The sequence below is a fragment of the Xenopus laevis genome, chromosome 5L, assembly GCF_017654675.1.
Source record: "Xenopus laevis strain J_2021 chromosome 5L, Xenopus_laevis_v10.1, whole genome shotgun sequence".
Classification (NCBI taxonomy): Eukaryota; Metazoa; Chordata; class Amphibia; order Anura; family Pipidae; genus Xenopus; species Xenopus laevis.
The window spans coordinates 23,856,534-23,874,011 of record NC_054379.1 but is presented as its reverse complement, the minus strand read 5'-3'; the positions used below and the strand labels follow the sequence as shown (position 1 = coordinate 23,874,011).

Genomic DNA, 17,478 nt, shown 5'->3' with positions numbered 1-17,478 from the left:
AGTTAATAGTGCTGCTCCAGCAGAATTCTGCACTGAAATCCATTTCTCAAAAGAGCAAACAGATTTTTTTATATTCAATTTTGAAATCTGACATGGGGCTAAACATATTGTCAATTTCCCAGCTGCCCCATGTCATGTGACTTGTGCCTGCACTGTAGGAGAGAAATGCTTTCTGGCAGGCTGCTGTTTTTCCTTCTCAATGTAACTGAATGTGTCTCAGTGGGACATGGGTTTTTACTATTGAGTGTTGTTCTTAGATCTACCAGGCAGCTGTTATCTTGTGTTAGGGAGCTGTTATCTGGTTACCTTCCCATTGTTCTTTTGTTTGGCTGCTGGGGGAGAAAAGGGAGGAGGGTGATATCACTCCAACTTGCAGTACAGCAGTAAAGAGTGATCGAAGTTTATCAGAGCTCAAGTCACATGATTTGAGGCAGCTGGGAAATTGACAATATGTTTAGCCCCATGTCAGATTTCAAAATTGAGAAATGGATTTCAGCAGTGTAGAATTCTGCTGGAGCAGCACTATTAACTGATTCATTTTGAAAAAAAAAAAAAATTCCCATTACAGTATCCCTTTAAGGCTCATATTTTCTAGGATCTGCCAGCGTAGCTGTGCCACACTATTCGATGAAGTGTGTTGCTACTGGCGTGTGCTTGGTGAGTCTAATGACACTTTTAAGTTCATTGAGTTGATATATTATTCTGCAGCATCCCTGGAGAATTAGAAACTATTGTATCAATTCTAACAGCTGTCTTTATTGAAACCCATGGATTCTGCTGAGCAGAGACAAAGATAAGAAATGTATTAACTAAATGTATCAATTTAGAACAGCTACAGGGTCGGCGACCCCCCCCCCCTCCCAGACAAGCTTTAGAAAATGAAACGTACACTTCAATATTACACTTTATTATAAACAGTCACACATAGAAAATAGAAAGTAATTTGATAAAAATGCAGCATAATGATTCTGCTATACTATATTTCTGTTATATTAGATTTAAATTCCTTGCCAAGAGAAGTGATGTATAAACCCCATTCAATCGCCCTCCTTCGCCAAGGCCATTCTGCCCATTTATTTGTTTTTTTTGCTACAAACTTGAGAAACAGAACGTCGTCTTCCCATTATTTCCAGCACAAGAACTTCTTAGGGGATATTAAATGACTTATGCAACAATGAAACTTTGTTTCCCTTAGCTTAAAGGAGACATTTTGTGTAAAAAATAAGAATGCACCAGTGTTTTATACTAGTTTAGATATAGAAGAATTGCACACAGTAGTGTTTCAGGCTGATTTAGTGAATATTTCTGCAAAAACCCTAATAATCCCTCCCTTCTTTCCACTTCCAGCTCCCTGAATTCCCAGGCTGTGCTGGGGAGCCAGCGGCTCTCAGATCACTGCACTGTATGACAGGAACCAGTAAGCAGCTAGTAGGACCTGATAGGGAACTGAAGCCTGTCTGTGCTTGTGTGACTGTAGGGCTGTGATTGGCTGTCCCCCACCCCTCATTTGAAACACAGGGACCAGAGAGCATATAAAGGGAACTCCAATAAAAGCACCATGTAAAAGCAACACCATATATTACTTATAATTGCCTACAAAATTAGGGGTTTTTTTTCCATTTATCCTATATTTCTCCTTTAACTGTTCCCCATGGTCCCACTGCAGCCTCCCATATACACCAGGAAAGTGCAGAGCGTTGGCGCAAGGGAGAGACGGTGTAACAATATAACCATAAGGGGCAGCACTGAGCTACTAACAGCTCCCAGTCCCGCGCCTTTTCCAGGAGTCCTAAACACCATTTTATGCCTCACTTTCTGTTAAACCACTTCGGAAGGTTTCGGGTATAGAAAGCAATGAGCCGGTCATTCTGCTCTTTAACCGACTCGGACTTCACAAATGGAAATATAAGGCTTCGCCATCTATATAAAGAACTGCGCTGGTCAGGTTGTGATATCAAAAGATCCTACAGCACCAACACCCTTGTTATAGCGCAGCGACTCGGTTCACAGGCAGTTAATTAAATACCCACCCCCCTATTCACAAGAGCCGGTTACAGATATTCCGGAGAGAAAGTGGGGGGCCCTTAAAAGAGCCTTTGTGTTGCTGGGAGTAGGACAAGGGAAGGAGCAGTTACTTGGCGCTGGTGTATTTGGTGACAGCCTTGGTGCCCTCGGACACGGCGTGTTTGGCCAGTTCCCCAGGCAGCAGCAGGCGGACCGCGGTCTGGATCTCCCGGGAGGTGATGGTGGAGCGTTTGTTATAATGAGCCAGGCGGGAGGCTTCCCCTGCAATGCGCTCAAATATATCGTTGACAAAGGAATTCATAATACCCATGGCCTTGGAGGAAATACCGGTGTCGGGGTGCACTTGCTTCAGCACCTTGTACACGTATATGGCGTAACTCTCCTTCCTGCTCTTTCTGCGCTTCTTCCCATCTTTTTTCTGGGTCTTGGTCACCGCTTTCTTAGAGCCCTTCTTCGGTGCTGGAGCGGACTTTGCTGGATCAGGCATATTCGGAAACAATCAAATTCTCCTTGCAGCTAGTAAGTGAATTCTCCTCCCCCGGCTGCCGCTTTTATAGCCCTCCCATGCAAATGAGGCAACTCGATATCCGAGCCTTCTATAGGTCATTTCTCTCACATGAACTAAAATCTACCACTAGGAATCTTTGACAGAGAGATGCTTTGTCGTTTCAAAAGCGCGCATTTGATTGGCCTCCTATGAAATATAGCCAATCATTGAAAAGATTAGCCTTGTGAATCGTTTATTGGTGTTTGGTAAAGCGTATCTGTCATTGGCTGTATTAGCATTCACCCAATCAGAAAAAGAAGCGAATAGTGCGCTTGCTGTAAATGAGTGATCGGGGTTAGAATATTCGTAGAGATATTGAAATACTTATTTTCGATGTGCCCGACCCATAGGCTGTGTTCACCAGTATTTAAGAAAGTATTTATAAACGGATTGACGGATTTGCCAAAAAGCTCAGGGGAATTAACCAATCATAATGAGCGTTTGCTTTATGGAGAGACGCTATTGGTTGCAGTTAAAGCTCAGCAGGAAAAATGAAACGAGAGGACGTGCCGTTCTGGAACAGGGAGATTATTTATTGGCTGCACCTAAATATTAAACTCTATATTGTACGTGTGGTCCTAGGCACGGGCAGAAGGCACTATAGATAAGAATACGAAACAAATAAAGATCACAACTCTTAGTGAGTGAGTGAGTGGGTGGGTGGCTCTGAAAGAGCCTTTGGGTATAAGATTAATGGGCAGTATTTAGCCCCCGAAGCCGTAGAGAGTGCGGCCCTGGCGTTTGAGCGTCTTCCTCTTGGCGTGTTCTGTGTAGGTGACGGCGTCTCGGGTGACATTCTCTAGGAAAACCTTGAGAACGCCACGAGTCTCCTCGTAGATGAGACCTGAGATGCGCTTGACTCCCCCTCTCCGGGCCAGGTGGCGGATGGCGGTTTAGTGATGCCCTGGATGTTATCCCGCAACACCTTCCTGTGCCGCTTGGCGCCTCCTTTCCCTAAGCCCTTTCCTCCTTTGCCGCGTCCAGACATGGTGCGGAGCAATAATAGTTTTACTATAGCTCAGCTCTTGCCGCCAAAGCCGACCTGACAGGGAACTGTCTCAGTGGGCGGGCTTAAGCAAATTATTATACTATTCCGATTGGCCGTTGAACGGATTGACGAAGTTGACGCTGACAGTCTTGGATAATGTGTCGACACAGAAAGCGAGAAAGAGGGCGCTGTGCAGCCTCGCAATAAACTTTCATGGACAAGGCAAATGGAATAAAAATGAGTTTTGGAGGGAACGAAAAATGTTGCTACATTGTATTTAGAACATTTTATTTAAAAAAATAATTTATGAAACCTATCCTCGTTATTTTAAAACTTACTGCTGGAAGACAGAACCATAGCAATTTGTCAATTTGTGAAGAAGAGTGTCAGGTTCCTTTCATCCACAGCCCTCAATTGTCAACATCAACTGCGCAAGTTGCTGGCAACTTCAGAAACCGTCCAACGGTCCATTGGGATATGGTTCATATCAGATCCCTTCAAATGGAATTTATAAATCTGAGTAACAGTTGCAGGAATTCACAGGATCAGATTATTGTATTTCCATGAGATAGGTCAGCGCAAATTTACTGTGGTGATTACCCATAGAATCTCCTAAATCTCCTTTCACCTCACTACAAATGCAAATAAGGTTGGGGAGCTCACCTTGGCAGCCTGGAGTTTGAAAGGCACCTCTCTGAAGTACTACTTCTTTTTGAATTGGTGCACTTGCTCTCATAGGGAGGGAAACCCTATTTCTCAAGAGATTATTGTTGAATCCCTACAATCTAGCCTGAACAAAGGAGTATTTTGCCCTCAAAAGTCAAGTTTAAGGCCCATCAGCCTTATGTGATGTGAGCTGGGCTTCTAAACTGCTGATAATCAGTTTTTGTGTTTTTTTTTTAATTATACTTACTGTGATTTTCCTTTCCTGGACTGGAACATGACAGTGGGTAATAGTTTCTCTGCCCTATTTTGTGGATTGGTGCTAATGCCAGCCAAAACTGGGAGACCATCTGGGGACGGGGAGCTAATTTATTGGTGTAATTTCCTGTCCTTCATTTGTAAAGGGTACTAACCCATTAGTGTCCACTGCCATGTTCCAGTCCAGGAAAGCAAACTCACAGTAAGTATAAGATTTTCCATATTATCCCTCCCTGTCTCCTCCTCTTCCTCCTACCACATGGCTTCTTGTTCTGCTCCAAAGAACCACAGAACACTGGGCTCTTATTCCGGGGGCTGCAAATGTTTCAAATATCACCTGGTCTGGGCTCCTTGTGTTCTTGGGCATCAGAAACCTTTAGCCCCTTCTGTGGTAGACATATTGGAATTCTTATATGCAGGCCTTCAGATAAGTTTATGTCTACTTACCCTTATGGGCCAGGTACTGACAGTTCTAGAGAAGAGATGGTCCAAAGACCTAGTATTAGAGTGCTTTCTTCCAAGCAGTACTTCAGATAAGGCTGCCCACAAAACCTTTTTGCCCGACTCGGAATGTTCCTCACATTCTAAATTCCATTTTTTTTTAAGAACAATGTGAACCTTGCCAACAGATTGCTTTGCAGTTCCTGACATTGAAACTCTCTTCAGTATATCTGCTTCATCTTGACCAATCTGTGAGCTTTGAGCTCTTTAGATGTACCCTCCAGACACTTTCCTCATGAGAAGGAAGAGGTTCTTAGGCCGGTTCTAGGTATTCTTCCAAAAGTACTTTCGAGGTTCCATATTAATGGACCAATCATGTTTCCGCCAGATCATCCTGTACACCAAAAAAACACACAGTACCCCAAAATGTCTAGAAATCAACAGAACAGTGGAAATGAAAAGGGGAAAATTTTGATAATCACATGGGAAAGAGGGAGAATTTTGATAATAACAGCTCATTCGACAAGAGGGTGTCCCCTCCTCCTTAGGGAGCACAATCTTCTGGAATTTTCTGCTGTTTGGCTCCCTCCCCCCAATATGTTTATCCAACACCATAACAAAAGATCTACAATTATTTCTTATTTTATTCCCACTTCTATGTTTTGTTTTAATTGGTTATGACCCATCTGTGGTTTTCCCACATTAACAAGAAGATGGCAGGAAAAAAAATGATTGTAATACTTCTACTTCAGATTCCCCTTTACTAACCACTCTCCCCATCAACATGCCCCCAATATCTATATAAATATTAATTACCCCATTATTTATTAATTCCCTGTTTGCTCATGAGTTCTGTACTCACTCCCTTCCCATCCCCTTAGCCCAGAAAACCATGCTCCCCCCTCTCGGCCCTTGTGTGTGCATGAGACGGAGGCATTCGATTGTAAGCTCTGCTGCTGCAAGGATCACATGGATTCTGATAATTAGAAAAAAATATTGTTTCTATTATAGAAATGGAGCAATACTGGTTAATACAAACAACCCTTTATTAACGTTGCATCAGCGTGAGCTTCTTTCATTGGCTCCCAACCTTGTAAACTGCATATAATGATAATGGGGTGCAAGGGTTATTCTGGAATATCAGTTTCAGATATAAAAATAGTAATGAGTAAATATAAAAGTCAGTAAACACTCAAGGGGTCAGAGCCCCAAGGGGCATATTTGCAGGATCCGCTTTTCTATCCCAACTGATTGGCACAGAAAATCCAGGAGGGTGGGCAAAATGGGCACTGTCCTTGTGGTCACAGGTGATTGTAACTTTGGCATCATACAGGCAAAATGGCACCTGGGGGCCCTGTGCCAGGAAGAAGCAGGATCCCAGTACTGCATGGGGAATGGTACTGCAATGAGCACAATAGGGGCCCCTGTACATAAAGTAATGTTATCCAAACAGCTGCAGGGGCTCAAAGAGCAATGCGTTTCTAGGGGAGGACATTGTCCAATCCCACACTGGGTCTCCAAGCACAAAGAGACAGGAACTGGTAATTAAATGTCACATTATTCTGTTGGAGGTCACTCCGCTTACAAATACTGATCTTTCTGAAGTAATAGAGGTAGCACCAGTAGAGATCAGAGTATTCTACGGGTGATGGCAGAAAAGTGATTTATCTGCCCAGGTCCAATCAGACGAGGATGCGTAAGGGGAATGAAAGTCCAGCTCCAAAGGCCAGGCCGAGGGATAGAAAGAAAGCCATGATAGCTCCAGCCGTCTCTGCCTCATGCACCCTGACTTTCCTGCAATGGAGAGGGAGACATCAGCAATGCAGACAGACAAGGAGATAACAGGTTACAGGGAGCAGCAAGTACTGATACAGAGGGACTGTTGGGAACAGGTTCTCGGCAGAAGGGAACTGGAATTTACTTACTTGGGTCCAAAGCACATGCACAGGCTGGCGAGGTAGCCATTTGACAAAGCAAACACGATCATGATGCAGATGTACCAGGCATCGTGGGCAAGAAGGACAGGTAGGTAGTTACGAGGCGAGACGTTACACAACATAAAGAGAGGCAGAAAAACCAACCGAGCTGCCACCAGCAGAGGGAGTAGTTTACTGTCCTGCCCAGGCTGTGGGGAAAGAAAAAGACGTAATGGATACAGAGCAATATCTTCTGTAACATCCCACACAGTCCGCTATCAGGTCTCTGTATGATGGATACTGGATTTACCTAACCTTCCTGACCATGTGAAAGAGAGCAGTCCAAAAGCAGAAAGCACAGAAAATCAGCACTCTATACCAGGTTAAGTACTGAAGGAGACTGGATTCCCTTACCCGGAGGAGAATCCTGTCTGACCATGGGAAAGAGAACAGACCAACAGCATGAAGTACAGAGTAGAAGGTGATTTTATTCTCCAACTTATCTTTAATACACACAGGGGTCACAGAGGATCAATGGGGAATTCCGAAAAAGGGGTGATTTTTAAAGGGTATGGATTAATCCATTGCGGGCTATTATTCTGAAATGCTGACATGATGAGGGGGATTTTGAAAATCTGTTTTACTTTAAAATGTTACAAATATTTTTAAAAATAAAAAGTAGGTGCTATTGAATAGGTTGGTAAATGCTACTGAGTGGATAGTTAGTTGCTAATGAGGTGGTAAGTGGGTGTTAATGAGCAGGTAGGTGCTACTGAGTTAATAGGCAGGTTTTACTTGGCAGGTAGGTAGGTGGTAAGAAACGGTTAGGAAGGTGCTGATGAGCAAATTGGTTGCTGTTAAGTGGGCTAATGAGTGGGTAAGTAGGTGCTAAAGAGCAGGTAGGTAGGTGCTACTTAAGGTTTTGGAAGGAATTTACATTAACACAAAAAGCAGCTCTTCAAGGCACACTGCTTTTATCTTTAGACGTGAATAATGCAACAGAAAACACTAGGCATCACAGGGGTCCCAAGCGTGTAGCCCTGAATGATCTGAAATACTCACCCACATTGTGAGCACGGTGAGACTCCGCCCAGCCCAGTCAAACAGGTTAAAGAGCAGAAAGCAGGACACAGGAATGAAATAAACACCTGCACACAGGTGGAAATGCAAAAATCAGAATGGCTGATCTTAGACGAGAGGCCGATCTCACTAATTTTGTCCCCTGACAACCATATTCCTTAATTAATTCCTTAATCATTTACCCCCTATCAGTATCTCTCCTTGATTCAATCCCCCCCACCCCCCAGGACATTCCTTATGCAACTAATACAACTGCACATCAGCAATGATCAGAAGGGAAAAACTACCCCCATTACACAAATTAAAGTGATTCTGTCATGATTTTTATGATGTTTTAATTTCAAAATCACTCTGTTTACACTGCAAATAATTTGATGTACCATTTCATTTCTAAATCAGCAAGTGTATTTTTTTTTAGTTGTAATATAGTGTGTAGGCAGCCATCACAGGTCTTTTTGCCTGGTCATGTGCTTTTAGAAAGAGCCAGCACTTTAGGATGGAACTGCTTTCTGGTAGGCTTTTGTTTCTCCTACTCAATGTAACAATGTGCTGCAGTGGGACCTGGATTTTACTATTGAATGCTGTTCTTAGATCTACCAGGCAGTTGTTATCTTGGGAGCTGCTATCTCGTTACTTTCTGTTGTTAGGCTGCTGTTCTGTTGTGAGACTGCTGAGGCGGGAGGGAGAGGGGTGATATCACTCCAACATGCAGTAAAGAGTGACTGAAGTTTATCAGAGCACAAGTCACATGACTGGGGGGCAGCTGGGAAACTGACAATATGTCTTTCTATTTGCTATTTAGCATCTCCAGCCAAGATTCCCTGTGCCAGGAATCTCCAGCCCATTTCCTTGCACACAATGACCCCTCTGGGACGGCTCCGGTCCAAACACCTTGGCCATACTCACCCCACTTACTGTCCCCCGCAATGGTCGATTTCACATCTGCTGTGACTGCTGGGAAAATTCCAATGGTGACAGTAAAGACCAAGCACACGGACAGCGCCAGCACCCACATCTAATGGCACAGAAACAGATGATCAGGAATGTTCACTTTACTTCCCAGGGTGCTTTGCAACGTCAGTAAGGGGTAAATAGGTGGGTGTCCTGAGACATTATAATGAGGGTACAAATCTGAGGAGACCACTTATTGGTGAATGTTGAAGCCGATACAGTAAAGGGAACCCAGGTGTCCCTGATCTTCGGAGAAAGCCCCATAGAAGTGCCTATGTCAGTCTCCTCCCACCTCTACTGTTTCCTCATGTCTAGAATACTGGCACAGGGGGCACAACTGTACTGGGCCCGGTGCTTTAAGGGGGCCATACGGCACTGCACTTCCTGGATTAGCCGGGCCCCCTTGAGTTGAAGAAAGTTGAAAAAGTTTGCAAAAGGAGCCAAAAGCCACCGAAGGCTGCGAAAAGATCAGAAAGCCGCTGATTGGAGCCGAAAGCTACCGAACAGTTCCGAAGAAGAGGAGAAGCTGCTGAAAGTCAGCAAATAGACCAGAAGAAGAAGAGAATAAAGAAGACTTTTAAAAGTTCCACTGAACCTTAAACTCTGGCCACTGTTTTTTTTTTTTTTTTGTTTTGTTTTTTTACTTTTATAGGGGACCCTGGCCACCAATGTTTTTTTTTTAAAAAATGTATTTATTTTTTTAATTTATAGAGGGGGCCCTGGCCACCAATGATTTTTTTTTTTAACATGTAGGGTCTGATCATCAAAGCTTTTTTATATCTTAAAGGTGGGCCCTCACAACCAATGAATTTTTATAACTGTCCACCAATGTTTTTTACAACTTGAAGGGGTCCCAGGCCACCAATATTGTTTTTTAACTTGTAGGGGGCCCTGACCACCAATGGCTTTTTATAATTGTATTGCCGTTTTTTGTGCTGATGTCTGTGTGGCCTTTTTACTTTGGGTGGGAAGGATCTGGGGTTGGGCTTGGGGCCTGGCTGGGATGGGCAGGGACAAGGGGGCCCAGTAAATTTTGTTGTGCGGGGCCTGTGATTTCGGATGGCAGCCCTGCTCCCAAATAATGCAATAGAAACCCACAGAGATCATTTGTCTGCACTCTATAGGCCAGTTCATATCACAGTTACACAGTGACAACAGTAGGGGCTTCTGCTGGAGGAACAGAAACTGCTGGAGAGGAAACATGAGGGCCCTGTCCCACTCAGGTCCTGGCTGGAAATCAGGCAGTTTGTTTCTTTGATTTAATAGGAAGGTTTGAGGGAACCCCCTATCGAGAAAATCCTCATGTACATAAAGGGCAGGGACAGGTTAATAAAAAACCTTCTTTAGGATCTGGATGACAGATTTTCCTCCTTCAGTGTCCTCTGCTCCAGTCTCAGCCACATTGCCCCCTGTGGGATAAAGAGATAACACCGATGATCCAACTGCAGAATCCACGAGAGCCAGGAAGCCCATTACTGGGGTACAAAAGTGGATGGAGTACAAGTGAGGGTTGAGGGCAGAAGTGGGACCAAAATATTGCGTATCAGGACCCCAGCAGAATCCTCTACAGTTCTACCCCCTCTACAGTTCTACCCCCTCGCCATCAGAAATAGCAGGGCCCCATACAACAAAATTTCCTGGGCCCCCTGGGCTGCGCCCACCAAAAGCCCCACCTACAGGTCCAACCCCACCACACAGTAAAAAAAACATTGGTGGCTAGGGTTACCACATGTTAATAAAAAAAATATTGGTCAGGGCCCCTTCATTGAAAAAAACATTTGTGGCCAGCCCCCCCCCCCCCCCCCCCCCCCCCCCCCCCCCCCCCCGTTATAAAAAAATTGGTGGCCAGGGCCCCCATTAAACACCCTCCTCCACCTTCTATCAGTGAGCTGCCAACTACAGAAGAGAGGAGGGGAACACAGATGGCTGCATCTTCTTCCAGTGACAGCATTTTCTTCCCGTATTGGTTACAGAATTTCAAGTCCTGGTAAAGCTGCATGGTGATTGGATGAGCCGGAGGAGAAGTTCAAACCTCAGCTATCCAATCCCTGAGCAGCTCAACTGGGACTTAAACTCAGTGACCAATAAGGGGAAGTATTGGACAGAAGATACCTCTCGCCCTGCCTTCCCGAAGTCAGCAGCTCTCAGAAAGCAGGGGGCCCGGCTAATCAAGTAAGTGTGGCGTGGCCAGGCCCCTCTTACCCTCGGTGCCCCCTACAACTCTCCCCCCCTGTCCCCCCCTGATGGCTGCCCTGCCTGTACGCCTGCCATGGCTGCCCTGGGATGGGGGGAGGTTCTCACCATTTTCCAGCAGGTCTTTCTTTAGCTCCACTTCAGCCGGAGCAGCGGCTGAGACTCTTTCCATGGTGTAATATCTGTAGAACTCCTGCAAGCAAAAGGTTAATAAGCATAAGTCATGAGTGAAGGGGCACTACTCCTAATCTTTCACTGCTTTTCATTCAGTTGGTCCTGGAACCAGCAGATTATAATGGAAGGGGATCAAAGGAACCCTTGGGAGGCGGAGCTCTGGCTGTGTCTGTTACAGGTCAGAAAAGTCTGTGTATCCCTTGTTAAATTAATCTCAACCTATTTAAGGGGGGAGTTGCTTTTTTACACCATTAATATCAACCGCCATGATAAAACAAATGCACCAACGTAGCTGTAGAAATTGTGGCACCCCATTCACTGCTGCACCAAATTAATTGGAAAGGTTGCAAGGTGTCTGCCTCTCTCTGGATATGAGGTATCTGGTGGGGGCAGTTATGTGCCTGCTGGAGACTCACCAGTTTGTTTAGAGCTATGTATGAAAAGAGCGCCAGTAAGATGACAACGCAGGCGGTTATAAAGTAGCCAAATGCACTGTCTTCCAGGGCGGAGCCACCTAAAGGGTAGAATAAAGAAGTTACTGTGGTGCACAAACACTGCTTTCAAACTAGGGTCTCTGCAAATAGAATAACTGAAGGGGTTAAAAAAACTGGAGTTGCTGTTCCATGGTGTAGGAATGCTGTCAGAGCACGGGGAGCTGGGGAGAAATAAAATGTGAAACATAAAGATTCCACTGTGATTTTACTGGGAATTGGCAAGAATGATGAGGCTACCATTGACAGGATTGGTCTGGGCGGGGACCTGTCTTCCAGCCAGAAGGAAGGAAAATTCCGACATGGAATTAACAATAATAGGTCAGAAGAACAGCAGCTAGAATACAGATCCTGACACAGGCTGCATGGTATGGGATGCAAAGGAGTTATAGGGCACAGATAAAGGCAAAAATGAGTATGGGAAAGAAGGAATTCCCGACTGATATGGGTGAAAGGAACACAGTTAAAGGGAAAGTAGACCTATGAGCTGGAAAAAAAGAAGAGGTAATTGGCTGCACAGAATAACAGGATGAAATGAGATGGGATAAAGGAAAGGTGTCGATAGAATACTTACTTGCTATAGCACAGATCATGGATAACGCTGCAAATGCACCCGCCATGCCTTGCCCGCTCATTATGGGAGAAGTGTAACTGGCCGGGAAGCGTGCTGCCAACCCAAACAGACTGCCCTGTAGGATTGCACCAAATGCTGCCGCCAGGGAGAGAAAAACATCAATCAGAGAAACGATAGAGGCCAGGAGGATGGGAGATCAAATTAGTAGTGATGCACACAGTGATACAAACAGGGCTCAGGCGAGAGACCCCCACACAATATAAGACATAAGCTGTGATTGGCATGGGTGGGGGGGGTGGCTTGACTCACAGTTGATGAAGATTATCTTTATCATGGTGACAGTGAAGAAAGAGACCGGGGAGAAGGGAACCTTAACAAAGATGGCTGTGAGGAGGAAGATGAGGAAAATGGCCAATAAGGTTCCACCAACTCGAATATTCTGGGAAATCCTGTAAGAAAGGAAAGTGCTTGTAAGAGACCTCATTTCCTGGTATAGATAAGTGATTAGTGAGCAGTGATTTGTTATGCAGTCACTTAACAGCACAGATTAAACTGCCTCTCACAGCAGCAACCAATCAACATTTAGCTTCAATCGGCCTTACCCAAGTACTATACAAGCTTACTGCTGATTGGTTGCTAAAAAATTACTGCCCCTGTTACAGTAAATGTGCCACTCACCTCTGGTGCAAGAATGAGTTGAGGCAGGTGAATATGAGGAGGGGCAACATTGCGCACAGTGTCATCACATTATTGAATTTGCTCTGGAGGTAAGTCCGAGGTGCTACCACATCCTCTGCACTGGCCCTTGCACTGGTGTTATTTAGGCCGATAGGGAGCACAGTCACAGGGGTGGCCGTTGAAAATTCCGCGCTGCTCTCCCTCAGATCCCCTGGCTCTCCCAGGCGGTTTGTGAAATACTGGGAATAGAGTGGATAAAGGATCAGCCGCTAGTGCATGAAGTGTCAAAATTGGTATCAATATAGGGTCCAGGGTGGGGCCACACAAAACATGTGATAATGGAACGACACGTAAAATAACCAATGGGAGAACATTGATTTCTCTGTCTGAATGGGGAGGGGTCAATGCATAAGTATCTAAAGGCAGCTTTAGTTAAACACCCCATACAGTTAAACTGCAGTCTATAGACATGGCAGTTCCCTATCAGGGAGGTGCCCAGGTGTGTCCCTTTCTTACCATGGTGGCAGTCATGAAAAAATTCCATGGCAACAGAGTGCCCAGGCCCAGGATGAAGAATATAAACCAGACAGCGTTGTACCTGCAGGGGGAGATAGTAAGTGAGTTACTTTAGCTCCGTGTGACACACAAGCGCAACCCACACTTGCCAAACACACTGGCCGTATCAATACTATCTAATGTACATCAGCAGCACAGGGTATATACGCGCAGTTCCAGTAGTGGCCACAAGATGTCCTGTGATGTACACTGTTATGCAATTAAAGGAACAGTAACACCAAAAAATTAAAGTGTTTCAAAGTAATTAAAAAATAATATGCCGTTGTCCTGCACTGGTACAACTGGTGTGTTTGCGTCAGAAACTCTACTAGTTTATATAAAAAAGCTTTTGTAGCCATGGGGGCTGCCATTCAAAGCACAGGTTACATAGCAGAAAACAGATGTACTCTGCAGGATCCCATTGTATGCTATTATAGAGCTTATCTGGTATCTGCTAAGTAGCCTGTAGCCTTTTGTCCCTTTTTTAGCCTAAATGGCTGCCCCCATGGCTACAGCAGTCTATTTAAATAAACTAAAGTTGTGTTTCTAAAGCAAACACAACTTTTTTCAATGCAGGGCAACAGTACATTATATTTTAATTACTTTAAAACGCTTTTATTTTTAGGTGTTACTGTTCATTTAAAGAGAAGTTATTGGGGTAACTGACCCAATATGAGCCAGTGGAAATAACCCTCATGAATCATATGAACTGAAGCAGCCACAGCTACTCTAAAACATCTACTCCAACCTAAATACCAAGGTAACATTTGTATGTTTTGGATAAGTGGCAGAAGCAATAGGTTTTGGGTAAGGGTAACTGTTTCCTGTTTGGTTTCTTAGTAAGTTATTCCCCTTATAACTATATCCTTCCTCACTCCTACTCCCTGCAATGTCTCTGCATTCCCTTTACTGACTCTCCTTCATAGCTGAAGTTCAGGGCCGGCTGTTCCCCCTCTCCCCATTGCACAAGATCAAATTCAAACAGATACCCATAAATTTCCCTACATGAGCACCTCCCAGGCCCAGTCTGACTCTCAAGCCCTAATTACTACCCCCTCCTTTAATTAGAGTTAAAATGTGAAATCCATCAATAGAGAGAATCCAGGCCAGCACCCATCTGAGTGTGGCATTCACTGGTACACAGTGGTTTGCTCCTCCCATTTCCAGTTTGTTGATGCTCTCCTCTCATTGTTTACATGGGAGTGGAGCTGGGTGTGTACACTGGGCTCGCATAGATAGATCCAAAATAGGCCAAGTCCCAATATCCCTATACTACTGTTTGCCCCCCCCCCCCCCCACACCTGTCGTCTCATGTACTATAGGCAACTTTGCTCAATTCTAGGAGCCCAAGGAGCTGTACCTCAAGCACAACCTGGGTGTTGCACTCTGTAAACATAAATACCATGCCCAGAGAGAAAGGTAACAGAAAAACCCAATCAGCCCTCTCCGTTAGAACCAAGATCTGCCTTCTGCATGAACATGCAAAAGAGAGAAGCCCAGGAACAAAAAGTACAGACAGAATCAGAACTCTGTTCATGGGTAAGTATTAGGGGGAGACTGGATTCACTTACCCATAAGGAGGTTCCTGCCTGACCATGGGAAAGAAAGCAGCACAGGAGCAGGAAGTACAGAGAACTAGAGCTCTATACCAGGGTACGGTAAGTATTGCAGAGGAGACTGAGTGAGCTTAATGCCTCATTATTCAGACAGAGTACCCTATATGCAAACAATACACACATGAAAACTCAATGGCAGAAAGTAACAGCAATGTGCAAAAATAAGAATGCCCTGCAACACCCAGCAACTACACAACAGCTTTATATCCACTGTCTCATTGGCCTCTCTATGGAACAGCTTTAATAGTGATTCACTAAAGGAAATCCCCTTCATACAGACGTGGAAGCTGCTATGTGGCAAAGAAAGGCTGGATACAGGAGCAACTTATTGCATGTGTACAGGAGTAACTTATTGTATGCTTCCTTTCTCAGGGTCAGTATGCACAAAATGCTGTACAGCTTCCTACTACCCCTTTCCTGATCTGCCGGTCACTGGACCTTGGAATATTATGGAATTCTGGAAAACATGCTCAATATATATGGGGAACTCCAAAACTGTACCTGATAAAGACCTGTGCAATGCACATAAACACACACAGAGCAATGCACTGCAACACATAATCAGACACCCGTGCACCACATAAGCACAGAAACCCCTGCACTGCATAACATAAGCACAGAGACCCCTGCACTGCATCACATAAGCACAGTGACCCCTGCACTGCACCACATAAGCAGCGACCCATGAACCACATAAGCACAGAGACCCCTGCACCACATAAGCATAGAGACCCCTGCACGACATAAGCACACAGACCCCTGCATTGCACCACATAAGCATAGAGACCCCTGCACTGCACCACATAAGCACAGAAACTCCTGCACCACATAAGCACAGAGACCCCTGCACTGCATCACATAAGCACAGAGATCCCTGCATTGCACCACATAAGCAGAGACCCTTGCACTACACCACATAAGCACAGAGACCCCTGCACTGCACCACATAAGCACAGAGACCCCTGCGCCACATAAGCACAGAGACCCCTGCACCACATAAGCACAGAAACCCCTGCACTTCACCACATAAGCACAGACACCCCTGCACTGCATCACATAAGCACAGAGACCCCTGCACTGCACCACATAAGCACAGAAACCCCTGCATCACATAAGCACAAAGACCCCTGCACTGCATCACATAAGCACAGAGACCCCTACACTGCATCACATAAGCACAGAGACTCCTACACTGCATCACATAAGCACAGAGACCCCTGCAATGCATCACATAAGCACAGAGACCCCTGCAATGCATCACATAAGCACAGAGACCCCTGCACTGCACCACATAAGCACAGAGCCCCTTGCACCACATAAGCACAGAGACCCCTGCACTGCAGCACATAAGCACTGAGACCCCTGCATTGCACAACATAAGCACATAGACCCCCTGCACTGCAACACATAAGACACCCCTACACTGCAACACATAAGCAGATACCCCTGCACTGCACCACATAAGCATAGAAACCCCTGCACCACATAAGCCCAAAGATCCCTGCACTGCACCACATAATCACAGAGACCCCTGCACCACATAAGCACAGAGACTCCTGCACCACTTCAGCACAGAAATCCCTGCACTACACTACATAAAAAGAAAGACTCTTGCATTGCACCACATAAACAAAGACCCCTGCGCTGCACCACATAAGTACAGAGACCCCCGCACTGCAAGACATAAGCACACAAACCCAACAAATACACTTACCGGTCTGTCGGGGCATTGGCCATGGTTTAGCTGGAATCTCGTATGTTCCCAATGGAGCTGATACCTGGCAGGGCAAAGACACAGTTATATTATAGCAGAAGAGTTGTACCTGTCACACACAGAGCCAATGACAAACACACACATAAAATGCGTAAGAGACGTAGTGTCGCATTCTCATCACGATACATCATTGGGTTGTACCATGAAGCCACAACAGGATTTGAAAGTTCTAGGGTAGGGCTACATGGACGTTTTTGGCGCGATCCAACGCGCTGCGACAAAACGCCTATGACAAGGTCGCATGTGACAGAAATAAAGTGAGAGCTAGAAATTTTGGATGAAGTCGCAGCGTTGATCCGACGCGACACGTTGGATCAACGATGCGACTTCATCCAACATTTCTTTCTCTTACCTTATTTCTGTCGCATGCCACTTGTCGCAGGCGGTTTGTCGCATTGCGTCGGATCACGCCGAAAACGTCCATGTAGTCCTACCCTAAAAGAGTTGTGTTATACAAACACCCCAAGCAAGAAATGTTTACCCATCTAACCCACACCGATTAGAGTGCTGCTCAGAAGACCCAAATGTACCTGGAGATTTGTGTAAATTGTCCA

The 17,478-nt window shown here is 45.2% G+C and overlaps 2 protein-coding genes across 3 annotated transcripts in view; both read right to left on the bottom strand.

Annotated features, from left to right (window-relative positions):
• Positions 1-2,077: 2,077 nt before the first annotated feature.
• Positions 2,078-2,575, bottom strand: LOC108716546 (histone H2B 1.1-like). Its single transcript, XM_018262745.2, has one exon. The coding sequence runs from the start codon at positions 2,510-2,512 to the stop codon at positions 2,132-2,134; it is 381 nt and encodes a 126-aa protein (XP_018118234.1). The 5' UTR covers positions 2,513-2,575; the 3' UTR covers positions 2,078-2,131.
• Positions 2,576-5,950: 3,375 nt separating this feature from the next.
• Positions 5,951-17,478, bottom strand: part of slc29a1.L (solute carrier family 29 member 1 (Augustine blood group) L homeolog) — a 35,037-nt gene continuing 23,509 nt past the window's right edge. For both annotated transcript variants that reach the window (XM_041562273.1, NM_001095291.1), the window contains 12 exon segments: positions 16,865-16,928; positions 13,496-13,577; positions 12,980-13,218; positions 12,611-12,750; positions 12,302-12,436; positions 11,653-11,750; positions 11,171-11,255; positions 10,208-10,278; positions 8,825-8,933; positions 7,901-7,986; positions 6,848-7,047; positions 5,951-6,716 (listed from right to left, as the gene is read on the bottom strand). In XM_041562273.1, the coding sequence (XP_041418207.1) occupies positions 6,605-6,716; positions 6,848-7,047; positions 7,901-7,986; positions 8,825-8,933; positions 10,208-10,278; positions 11,171-11,255; positions 11,653-11,750; positions 12,302-12,436; positions 12,611-12,750; positions 12,980-13,218; positions 13,496-13,577; positions 16,865-16,887 (1,380 nt within the window). In that variant the 5' untranslated portion in view covers positions 16,888-16,928 and the 3' untranslated portion in view covers positions 5,951-6,604.

What these genes read in the sequence shown, in the direction of transcription:
- LOC108716546 (XM_018262745.2), bottom strand. Translation starts at nt 2,512, where the DNA reads ATGCCTGATCCAGCAAAGTCCGCTCCAGCACCGAAGAAGGGCTCTAAG.